This window comes from Macrosteles quadrilineatus, unplaced genomic scaffold (genome assembly GCF_028750875.1).
Source record: "Macrosteles quadrilineatus isolate MER2022 unplaced genomic scaffold, UCM_ALF_1.0 Scaffold_2__2_contigs__length_208266976, whole genome shotgun sequence".
NCBI classification, from domain to species: Eukaryota; Metazoa; Arthropoda; class Insecta; order Hemiptera; family Cicadellidae; genus Macrosteles; species Macrosteles quadrilineatus.
This window is the reverse complement of record NW_026542595.1, coordinates 41002468-41014896: the sequence shown is the minus strand read 5'-3', so window position 1 is coordinate 41014896 and position 12429 is coordinate 41002468. Positions and strand designations below refer to the sequence as shown.

Genomic DNA, 12429 nt, shown 5'->3' with positions numbered 1-12429 from the left:
CAGATGGCTCTAAAGCAACCACTGAAACTGAGATAGGAATACAGGAATTGAGAGCCAGAAGGGAGATCAACATCTTAGTTGAGAATCTCTCTATGTTACAGTCGCAAATAATTTACATATTTTGGAATGTGTTGCATTTTTTTAGAGATCCAAGCTTCCCTCAAAGAACTTTTTTCTACGAGTTTAGGGCAAGGTTAGTTTGGGAATGGTTTGAAGCCACCTACAGGTTGGGGAGCTCAAAAATCACATTCTGCTGGGTTCCTGGAAATTCTGGGCTTGAAGATAATGAAAAGGTATATCAGGTGGCTAACCAGGAGTCATTTGCAACTTTACAGGACCCAAACCATATTTTATCACCCCGGAGAAAATTTTACGCAACCTACCAGCTTTTGGGCACACCATGAACACAAGAAGAGATGAAAGGTTCAGGGATTAAAAATCTAAAAATATAGATATGTATTTTATATAAAAAATAATAAAATACATACTATATAAAAATATGAATTATAATTTAAGATACCTGAGGATATTCAGCTAGTCTGAGCAGCATGGCAATTACTACGTCCCTCTGAGTTTTGACTTGCCAGACACTAGTGGAGCTTGTAGCTGTAAATACATGCTCTACTATGGGCGCCAGGGCTGGGATACCTGTACCACAACACAGTTAATTATGTCCTTTTAAATAATCCTAGTTCATACATCTATAGTCAACATTAACAGATTTCTTGGCACCTAACTACAAAATGTGCAATCAATTGTGCAACAAAATCCCCCATGAGCCATCAATCAGGTTGGTTGCATTGTTTGGCCAAGATATAATGAACAATGGTTTATTGGCTAAGATAAATGCTCCACGAATAACTTTAAAAAATAAATAGCTGAAAAAATAGCTTTAACACATTCAATGCGGTTGCGGATGATTGTGCAAAACGTTTAAATTCAGTTTCATCAAAATGAGACGCATATTATAGTATGTACTGTATCCCAGTATTTGTGGACATAGTTTTACAAAAGCCCAACAGAAAGCAGCAGTAAACAAAACTGCTAGTTAGGAGAACGACATATCCTGCCCCGTCTACTGTAGGTCAAGATTTCCTGCCCCACGCGCTTAACATGTTAATGTTGCATTACATTAGTGTTTGTTCATTAGACAGCAGATTTGTTTAGAGAGTGCTTGGTGGTTACTTACAGTGGGTGAGAGGGTCCTGCCCACTGGCCATGAGGCCATCACAGAGTTGTATCACCTTGGCCACTCCAATCACTGGCTTAGAGTGATTCTTCTCATAAGACAGATGCACCAGAAACTCAAACATCTTGGGGGTTAAAACCTCAGCTTGGCTACAAAAATAAATGTTTTGGTACTACCAATCACTTAGCCTACATACAAATCAGTATACACACAACAATGGCTGAAACATTATCATAATCAATTCAAATCCAATCAAATAAGTAGGGATGGACGAGATTGGATTTTTAGTTCGAGACGAGACGAGACGAGACGAGACGAGATTTTTTATCCCTCATAAAATTTCGAGACGAGGTCGAGACGGGATTTCCCTTCTCATACACAACAGGAAATGCACGTTCAAAATTTTTACCTGATTTTGTAACATTGTTAGATGACTGTTTAAATAAATGATAAATAATGATAATAGGCAAGAATATTTACAATCTTTTATTAAAAAACATCAGCATAACATTTTTTTATTGATCACGCCTAACTTATTAAAAATGCCTACGATTAGGAAACATAGTGATATCAGTTAGGATAGAGTTCAACTTATCCTAAAATAAAATAAATCATAAAATAAAAGCAATACCTATTCATTTTTATAAAATAGTTACTTGTTTTGACTTTTTATAGTAATAAAACATTCCTCACACTGCTTACACTTAACAAAACTTCTCAAATGTTATTAAAGTAATATTATTAAAATAATTAAAGTAATATTTACATTTAAAGAATTAATTAAATAAGAACGCCTTCGCAAAGGAAACGCAACTACAACACGCTCCTGTATTGCGGGTATTGCATTTACTTTCGGCAGGCGTTTTTAATTTTTTAAAAATTTTTTTATTTTTTATTCTTGTCTCGATAAAAATCTCGGCCAAAAAGAAATCTTGTCTCGTGTAATGAGATGTAAAATTTCCCGAAAATTTCCCGAAATTTTGAGACTTGACCATCCCTCTAAGTTTTTATTTGCTATACACAAATAGCATGTATTGAATAGAGTCAAATAATCCTATAAATACATATATATAGAACTACTAGCTGAGTACCCGTCCTTCGTACCGGGTTGGTATACAATACTTATTGTGGTTAAATACTCGTGCTTTGCATTTGCAATGAGAGAGGACACGTTTTGAGAACATTTGGTTTACTATAATCTACGGTATATAGTATATAGAACATCTACCATAGCCATAATGTTCTACCTCTTCACCTAAACAATAGAAAGAAGTAAAGTTCTCACACTCAGGTTTTTGTTGCTGCTTGGTTCAAATTAGCTGTTGTCATAAATGTATAAAGAACTAATGGTGCTGCACCCTGTTGGTAAACCGTATAACCTTTTAATGCTATTGAATATCATAGAAACAAATTGTGTAGTTGAAACAGCTGGCAAAATTATTTAATTCTTTTTAAATATGAATACTCATAAGGTTAACATGGGAAACTCTAGAGCCGTTGGGGCGGAGCCCGAAGGGATTTTTGAGGTAAGAATATGTCTATACAGTGTGTAAAAAATGTCTCCCCCCCCCTATTTATTTTTTTTATTTTTTAAAATAATCAAATATCGTTTGGGGAGTGATAGTAACATAACGTGAAGTTTCTTTTGACATAGTTAAAATTTTTGAATTCCCCCCCTAAATGGGGGATAAGGGGGGTAACTCAAAATTTTTAAATGTAAACCCCTAGCTTGTGACACCTCATTTGAAAGAGCATTAAAAAACTAGGTAAATGGTGAAAACTAGAAATTTCTATCTAATTTCTAACCGGAATTACAGCCAAAAACCCTCAAAATTACAATATTTTTGGGAAACTCAAAATTGTAATTATTGCATACACCCTTTGAGTGACCCCTCATTTGAAAGAGCAATAAAAATCAGGCTTATGTTATTAAATTAAAAAACTGTTACTTCCTACAGCCAAAAATTTCTTACAGCTAATAAATTATTATTTTAATAAAATCTTTTATTTCTTTATTATTGCAAAAGTGCAAAATAACATCTTTTGAAAAAAAGTGAAAATGAAATGTATTGGTTATCCACAACAGAGCAAGTACAAACTAAAAATTTAAGGTTATTACAATAAGAAATTTTCGTGAACATGAGTTTGTTTCATTAGATGACCTTTGCTCAGCCGGTTTTCCCTGTTTGCCCTGGCATGGGTTTCCTCAACTCATTCTGTCAATGAGCTGTTACAGACAGGTCTAGGTCAGTACTGCAGCATAAATTCAATTTCTATTTAATAATAACAATTATGTAACTATTTGATAACTGTAAAGACTTTTTTGTTCATTAAAATTCTCTAAGGTTAATAATTAATTGTTAGTTTGTTGCTATTTAGTTAGTCAGGTTTTTTAATTTAGTTTCTTTATTCAATAGTTAGTTTTTTGTTAAAAGTTTATTAGAAATTTTTAATAATGGCTCGAAGCAAAGACGATAAGGTGGAAATGGTTTTAACTTTTGGTGCCTCGAATGAAAACTACCACGAGACAGAAAGGAGATTCAACGAAGCACATCCTGATCGACCAGTGTGTCGAAAATATTTGAGGGAACTAATTGGCAAGTTCAGACGAACTGGATCCGTAGCTAATGCTCCAAAATCAGGCCGAACATCTTTAGACGAAGAAACACAATTTGAAGTTGTGGGAGAATTTGTAGAGGATCCTCAGCAGTCGACTCGATCAGTTGCTACACTGTGTGACTTATCCCATCAAACAGTTCGAAATATTTTAAAGAAAAATAAATTTCACGCTTATAAATTTAAACTTGTCCATGCATTAAACGACGATGATCCAGACCGTCGACTTCAATTTTGCGAAGAAATGGAAGAACTAATCAAAGCTAATCCACATTTCGTGTATAATGTAGCTTTTTCAGACGAATGCACTTTTTTTGTTAATGGAACTGTCAATAAACATAACTGCAGATACTGGGATACTGCAAACCCCCATGTTTACCGAGAATCCTCAACGCAGTACCCAGAAAAATTAAATGTATGGGCTGGGATGTTGGGTAATCATATCCTAGGACCATTTTTCATCGATGGCAACCTCAATGGAGAACATTATTTGCAAATGCTTCAAGAGTCGGTTTTTCCAGCCATAGTGGAAGTTATTGCACAACATCCACATGAGTTTGATGAAGATATTGTTCACTTCCAGCAGGATGGCGCTCCCCCTCATTTTCATCGACAGGTCCGAGCATTTCTAAATACACAACTGAATGGTCAGTGGATTGGCAGGCGTGGCCGGATAGAATGGCCAGCACGGTCCCCCGATCTAACACCTTTGGATTTTTTTCTATGGGGGTTTATTAAATCGACAATTTATAAAACTCCCGTACAGAATATTGAAGACTTGAGACACAGGATTGTTGAAGCCTGCAGAAAAATCACTGAGGAAACATTCCATAACGTGAGGGAAGAGTTCACGTCTCGTTTATTTTACTGTCAGGAAGTAGGAGGACTTCAGTTTGAACATTTGCTGTGAATTTATTTGGTGAACACAACATCGCTACTGTTATTTCGCACTTAAGGTTAGTTTGTTTGTAAAAATCATAAAAAACCATCTAATTACCTGTTAGAAATTATTAATCCTTATCATTGGCCTGATTTTTATTTATCTTTCAAATGAGGGATCACTCAAAGGGTGTATGCAATAATTACATTTTTGAGTTTCCCAAAAATATCGTATTTTGAGCGTTTTTGGCTGTAATTCCGGTTAGAAATTAGATAGAAATTTCTAGTTTTCACCATTTACCTAGTTTTTTAATGCTCTTTCAAATGAGGTGTCACAAGCTAGGGGTTTACATTTAAAAATTTTGAGTTACCCCCCTTACCCCCCATTTAGGGGGGGAATTCAAAAATTTTAACTATGTCAAAAGAAACTTCACGTTATGTTACTATCACTCCCCAAACGATATTTCATTATTTTAAAAAATAAAAAAAATAAATAGGGGGGGGGAGACATTTTTTACACACTGTATGTTAATCGGGAATGTGAGCTATCATCATACCAAATTTCAACACAATCCAACCAGTAGTTAATGCGTGATTGAACTTCAAGCAACATGGCAGTTCTACAACAACCAATGAATAGGTTGGTACGGAAAAGTTTCTTAATTCCAAGCAAATTTCCCATAATTCACCCGACTAATTACCCATTATTTCCCGTTAAATTACCCTTTTTACACATTAAATTACCCTTTCCCCCGCCTAATTTTCCAATGATAAACCACGTTAGATGTCTCCCCCACCCAAAACCCCGAATTCCCACCTGTCCCCTAGTGAGTTGGGGTTATTGCTGGTAGTATCACATTTTCGTAAAAATCTCGCTTATTTGACAAAAAAAAAACAATTGCATATTCGTGATCTGCTTAATATTCCGGTTAATTTGAGTACCCACATGACGTGTTTTGATAAAAAAAAGATGTTTGGTAGTTTTGGTTGTTTTTCCGTGTTATGGTCGTTTTCCGCGGAAAAAGAACTTCATTTTCGGAATCAGCGTTGAATTTTGAGTAGAATGAAAAAAATTTCAAAAATCGCGTGCAAACCCTAAAATGCATATTAACCAAAAGCATTACTAAACATGGTGAAAATTTAAATTGTTCTCCTAATTTTGCTATGGAATTCAAATTGAAATTATGTAAGCTTTAATGTAATGTAAGCTGTAATAAACCTTAAAACAATACACATTTTTTTAAATGCAGTGATGTTCAGTTTAGATACCTCTGTAGTTAGCTAGTGGTGTTTTATGATTAGATTGATGTTTCACGGTCCAATTGTACTTAATATGAAATTCCCATCCCTTTTTTGTTTCTTTTTTTATAGAACAGTGCCAAAAAAACATGCAAGTTGTTTTGACCAACTTTAAAAATGTCCGCAAGAAATTTCAATTCAAGATTTTCAAAATAAATATTTTTTAATACCCTGTCGTCACAAGGCTGGGAAAAATACAGTTTCTGCCCTACTTTAAAGCCCCTTAAAGTACCCATGTTATCGTCAATACCTTTTTGTAGCTGCAGTTAATAAAACAGCTGAAACAGGTTATTTTTATAGCAATATATGTATTTATAAAGGTGTATTATAATGTTTTCTTTGTATCATATAACATTTGTTCAAATTGATTAACGTACATAATAAATATCTTTAATTTAGCTAAATAGCTTATCTAATAAATTTAATGTTTAATTCAAAATGACCAAAGCTCGGTCTCCTGGTACTACAAAAATAAATGCAAGATAATTTAGTCAGAAACTTACTTGATTTGACCAGCTTCCAAAAACTCAAACTGTTTCAACACAAACTCGATGAATATTTGGTCAGAGTCCAGAAGACAATAGTTGACTCTCAGCTGGACTAGTTGAGTCAGAAGAGATAGAACAGCCACCTGGAGCCTCACATTGTTGGTTACTGTGTATTGCTTAAACAAACAGATATAGTTACATGTTTAACCATTTTGAATTATTATTGTAGAATTGATCCAAGACCTGAAAATTCAGTCTAAAAAGTGTGATTTTTTTATGTAATTTTTTAGGATGGGATTTTCTTTGATGGTGGCAAAGTATCATAAGAGAAGAACAAAGAACATCACTTGATAACATGGCCTACAAATATAATCAATGTTTGAATGAAAACAAATATAGGCCAACAATTAATTTGGTGAAAAACTTAATTTTCCTTAACTTAACTATTACCCACCAACCACTTTAAAATTAGCAAAAAAATACTTGTGATTTACTTTATTATATGTTTTGTTATACTCGTTAAGGTAGTCAATTTCCTAAAAAAATGTGTGTGTATAGTTTAAAAGTTCTAAATTGTCTTCGATCACCTCTACAGAATAGAAAACAGACACAATCCTATAAATAAGGTGTGTTGTGTTTGGTCTCACCTTTAGTGCTTGTATGACCATGGGCTCAAACAGGCGGATGTAAGAGGCTAGTGCATGGCGATCAGAACTCTTCATCAGACCCTTGATGATGGAAACTGTCTTTCTTTGGTTCCAAGCTTCTTTCTCGTTGCTGTGTTTAAAAAGTTGTTGTGATCAACAATTAGTAAATCTATATACTGTCAATATTGATCATTAGGGCTAGCTTAAAAAGGGTATTACCAACAATACAAATGGGAACATGGTAAACAGATCAAAATCATGTTTTTACTCGTGGGACGTTGTAAGAGGACTAATAACAGTTTCAAAATCTTCTTTAATCTTTCAGGATGCACTCAGATAAATCAAATATAGCTAAGGCACACAAAAAACTGTTGAAGTTAAATAATACCCCCGCTGCAGCAAACCTGCAGACTAACAGAATTTTCATGGATGTAAACTAAAATGTCTCCTTAGAAATATCAAATTTATTACCTATTTAAATAGAATTAGTTATTGAGTGTGTACTTAGGTTTGCTGCAACAGGGAGGGTAAAGATTACAACAAACATTTGTTTTAAATGTTAATAGTTTAGTAAGAAATGAATGTATTTTCCAAGTTTGATCAAAATATGTTCATAAACAAGCAAAACTACAACAGTTGACTTGTTCCCCTTTAAAAATAACATAGACATTTAAAATTTTTTGAATTTTCTCAGTTATCATTTGGCGCATAATAACGCTTCAATAAACTAAATTATTTGTTTTTTTTAAGCTCTACAAAATGGTTTGGAAAGAAATTGTGAAATTTTGTGTTTGTAGGGTCAAAAATGGTAAAAACCTATTTTTACCCCATAAAAACCCCCGTTCCCATAGTCCGATCATGCTCGTTCGCGAACTCATTAGAATAAATGTAGGTTTACATGTTTATACAAAATTTAATCAAAATCGGATCATTTTTGCTTGAGTTATCTTGCTAACGGACAAACACATATATTTACATATATTATATAAATGAAATATAAATATATATGAATTTGCACCGATGGTGCTTTTGTCCTCTAGGGATCTCAAAACAAAAAAGTAAATCGATCCTGGGTCCAGGTCTTACTATGAGTACTACGGTAATAGCTTATTATTGTTTTTACATGGGGAATTTGCTGAAACTAAATACTGTAGAAGAAAATAAAACTCAGAACCAGTATATTTTCAAACTTAGAAAATATAGTGGTTATTTTAATGTACTTGTTTGATTAAGAAAGTAATTAAAAATATACCCCCGTCGCAGCAAACCTGCCATCTAAGCGAATTTCCATTTGGCCGAATTGATTTTCAATTGATCTATTTAAATAACATTAGGTTTAACGAGTACCTAGGTTTGCTGCTACAAGGAAACTAATAAAGTAGTGTGTTTTTAGTAAAATATTGATAGCTTACTATAAAATAAATAAATTTGCCAAGTTTGATCAAAATATATCCATAAACAAGCAAACTACAACATTTTACAATATTCTCCATAAGAATAACATGGGAATTTTAAATTTACAATTTTTTTAGTTTTCTCCGTAACCAATAACCGTACAAAAACACTTTGATATACTGAATTGTTTGTTTTTTTAAGCTCTTTAAGAAGGTTTGGAGAAAAATTGGGAAATTTTGTGTTTTGAGGGTAAAAAGTGAGAAAAACCAATTTTTACCCCATAAAACCCCCCATAAAACCCTGTTCCCATGGTCCGATCATGCTGGATCGCGAACTCATTCAAGTTTATCCCGCCTTACACCTTCAAACCAAATTTCATCAAAATCGGATAAAAATTACTCAAGTTATCGTGTTCACGGACACATATATATATATATAAATCTATATATATATATATATCTATATATATATATATATATACATATATAAAAATTTTAACGAATGGTGTTTTTGGCCTCTGGGGACATTAAAATGAAAAAGTAAATCGGTCCCGGGCCTAAGTCTTACCATGAGACCTACGGTAATAGCTACTTCCCTATAGGGAAATTCGCTAAAACTAAGAAAACTTTAAGTATTAGTTTGTAGATACATTTATGATCATGAAGATCAATAGAATCAAGGGAAAAGGTGACTTGCTTTACTTGTTAGGCAGGATGTCAGACTCTGTAGGTGATGTGTTTTGTTGAAGAAACCTGCGAAGTATGAGATCATAGAAGCCCAGTGTGGTGGTGGTGGTGTTGCAATGGGAGGGAGAGTGTTGCTCAGGCAGGGACATCTTCCCTTCCTCCTCCCAAGCTGCTACACGGTTGGACCCAAACAGACTCTTCAACAGCTGCAAAATACAACAAATAAAATATTTATCACCTATAGGAACTGGAAACATTATCAAAATGAGGATATTCACATTGGGTTTTCTCAAGCATGACTATTCGTGATTACACTGTCATCACAACAGACTCACAATTAATTTCAAACCTGTGATACTCTCTTTACTTAATCTTACTTTTCTCTCTATCCTGATATTGGGACTAAAATCTGACATTGTAAAGTGTAGACTATACTGTACATCAAATCTCAACTAGATGAAATCTGAAAGTTGTGATTTATAAGGTGGAAATAAGTGTGTGCCTTAAAATACATAATAAAGTATACCGTTTATAAATTATTTAAAAAGAGTTTTTAAAACCAGAAAATCCAATAAAGCTTTTCTTGGCATCTTGAACATAACAATTGAAAAAGATTTACATTTAAAATAAATAACTTTATCATTCCCGGCCTTGCATACAAGAAGGGCAATATTTACCTGTTGCACCGTAGCAACACTTGCGGTTGGTTCCAATGAAACAACAACTCGTAAATATAGCAAGAGTTCCTCAGCACACCTGCCTGTCTCAGCCAGGGTTGAGAATTCCAAGACTTGACTGATACAAAGTAGTACTGAGCCTAGCAGTCCTGCCATCTTGTCACCACATTCCAGCTGCGTCTGCACACAACAACAACAACAACAATTGAAAGTGTCGCAATGAAGATTGCACGGTAAAAAACTCACGATGTTATAGCAATTAAGGGAGATGATGATGATGTCCCCGCGACCGCAAGAGACATGTACAAATAAGCCACATAGTGTGAGTTGATGATTATCATATAGCTTATTAAAACATTTTTATTAGCTCGCTTTCTTGTCCGGTACAAACTTTGCAATCAATTTTATACTAACTTTCCGATGAGCTAGAGACTTGAAACTTGAAACGTAGCTCACAAATGGAAGACAATGCAATATTATATCATTTAATTTTCATATTTCCCTTGGGCTACGCCCCATGGGCGTGTTTTTATTAACTCGCTTTCTTGCAAATTTTGATACTTCCCGATGAGCTAGAGACTTGAAACTTGAAACATAGCTCACAAATAGATGACAACGCAATATTATATCATGTAATTTTCATATTTCCCTTGGGCTACGCCCCATGGGCTTGTTTTTATTAGCTCGCTTTCCTACAAATCTTGATATCAATTTTAAACGAAGTTCCCGATGAGCTAGAGACTTGAAATTTGAAACATAGCTCACAAATGGATGACAATGCAATATTATAGCATTTAATTTTCATATTTCCCTTGGGCTACGCCCCATGGGCTTCCAAATTTTCCATGTTTACATTTTGAAAGAATGTAAATATATCAATTAATTTAAGTCAGATGTAAATACTTAAATTTGACAGTTCGAAGAGCAGAGGTTAAGAGGTACAGGTTATGCTCCCATACAAACATTTCAAAATAAAGATGAAAAATCTGATTGCAGATTTAAAGGTGTATGATACCAATGTATTTATTTTATTAAGTAAACAATAAATTAAATAGATTGATATATTTATAGTTAGTAGGTAGGCCATACATTCAATCTAATACATAATTATATGAAGAGAACCTCAAATAAACCTTAGATTTCCCACATGCCTCTGTCTTAATCTGGTATAGATGCTTGACATATATTTAACATCCACACACATTAAAAATTAAAAAGTAGAAAATAATGTATAAATAAAAAACTTTTTTATAGCAAAACGTTTTTAAACACACTAAAAAGTAGAAAGTAATTTATAAATATGTAGAGAGTATAAATACCTGTAAGATTTAAAACGAAAAACGTGGGATGCATGCAATTGATAATAATACATTATTTCAATAGGTGAAGGTAATTGTAAATTATCTATTGCATGCACCCCACGTTTTTTGTTTTAAATATTACAGGTATTTATACTCTCTACATATTTATAAATTATTTTCTACTTTTTAGTGCGTTTAAAAACGTTTTGCTATAAAAAAGTTTGTTATTTATACATTATTTATACAATAGCTTGGCTCAAAAAAAGCTGGAGGCCAGACTCAGAAAAGCTTAAGTTTGCACACCTCGCAATCTCTTATTACTTTGCACATCGAGGACAAGTTCATTATCAGGATTTTTTCCCTTAGGAAGCTAGGCACGATCCCGGAATCGTTTTTTACATTACTCGTTCACATCATTAGTTTTTCATTACCTAGGCGTTGCGGCATTATCATATCTATGTACGGTATTGATTTTTGACTGTTGAAATTAATAGATACATAAATCACTTAGATAAAATGCATTGGTGATTTGGCAAGATTTGAACCCGGACCTCAGAAAGTCCCACACTCTACCACTTGACCAACTCGCTCATTATCAGGATTGTACCTGAGTACAATATTAACTTATCTTGACTCTTATTCTTATTTTTCATAACTTATGAAATACTTGATGTTGGCTCAATTTCCATAATATGGTAGACATAACTTAACAAGAAATGTTTTATTTGCTTAACCAATTTTGTTGGTTGAATCTCAAATTTACCCTTTCTTAGAAATTGGTCTAAATTGTACAATTGCCATAAGACACATCAGTATTTTTTAAGGTTTTTATGAGATGACACACATTGTGTGGCTGTAGCATTATATGATTTTTACCATTCTATTTAAAGAATACAATGATTAAGATACTTGTAATTGGTACCTTGTGATTGGTATAAGCAGATCGTAGGTTATCAAAAAGTTTGCTGTAGTGAGGAAGATGGGTGAAATTACCAAACTTTCCTTTCTCTTCCTTCCCAGCGTCTTTCTCACCTACAAATGTGAAGAGAACAATCATGTAAAAAATACCACAACAGTCATACAGTGATATCACTTTAAAAACTACATTATCAGTCATGTACAAATAGAGTTATAATAAGTTAATTAATACAGACTCCTGATATATTCAAAAAAGTTACACTTGTTGATTTAATAATTTAAACTTTTTAAATTTTGTTAAAGATTTTAAATAAACTTGATAAAACTATCCAAG

The 12429-nt window shown here is 33.4% G+C and overlaps 1 protein-coding gene across 1 annotated transcript in view; it reads right to left on the bottom strand.

Moving 5' to 3' along the window:
* The window catches only part of LOC128984105 (huntingtin-like), a 118138-nt gene that overhangs the window by 63653 nt on the left and 42056 nt on the right, over positions 1 to 12429 (bottom strand). The window contains exons 21-27 of the mRNA XM_054403390.1: positions 12100 to 12209; positions 9877 to 10056; positions 9215 to 9405; positions 7119 to 7248; positions 6487 to 6647; positions 1190 to 1338; positions 521 to 648 (exon numbers count right to left, since the gene is read on the bottom strand). Coding sequence (XP_054259365.1) covers positions 521 to 648; positions 1190 to 1338; positions 6487 to 6647; positions 7119 to 7248; positions 9215 to 9405; positions 9877 to 10056; positions 12100 to 12209 — 1049 coding nt within the window. The remainder of the gene's footprint in view (positions 1 to 520; positions 649 to 1189; positions 1339 to 6486; positions 6648 to 7118; positions 7249 to 9214; positions 9406 to 9876; positions 10057 to 12099; positions 12210 to 12429) is intronic.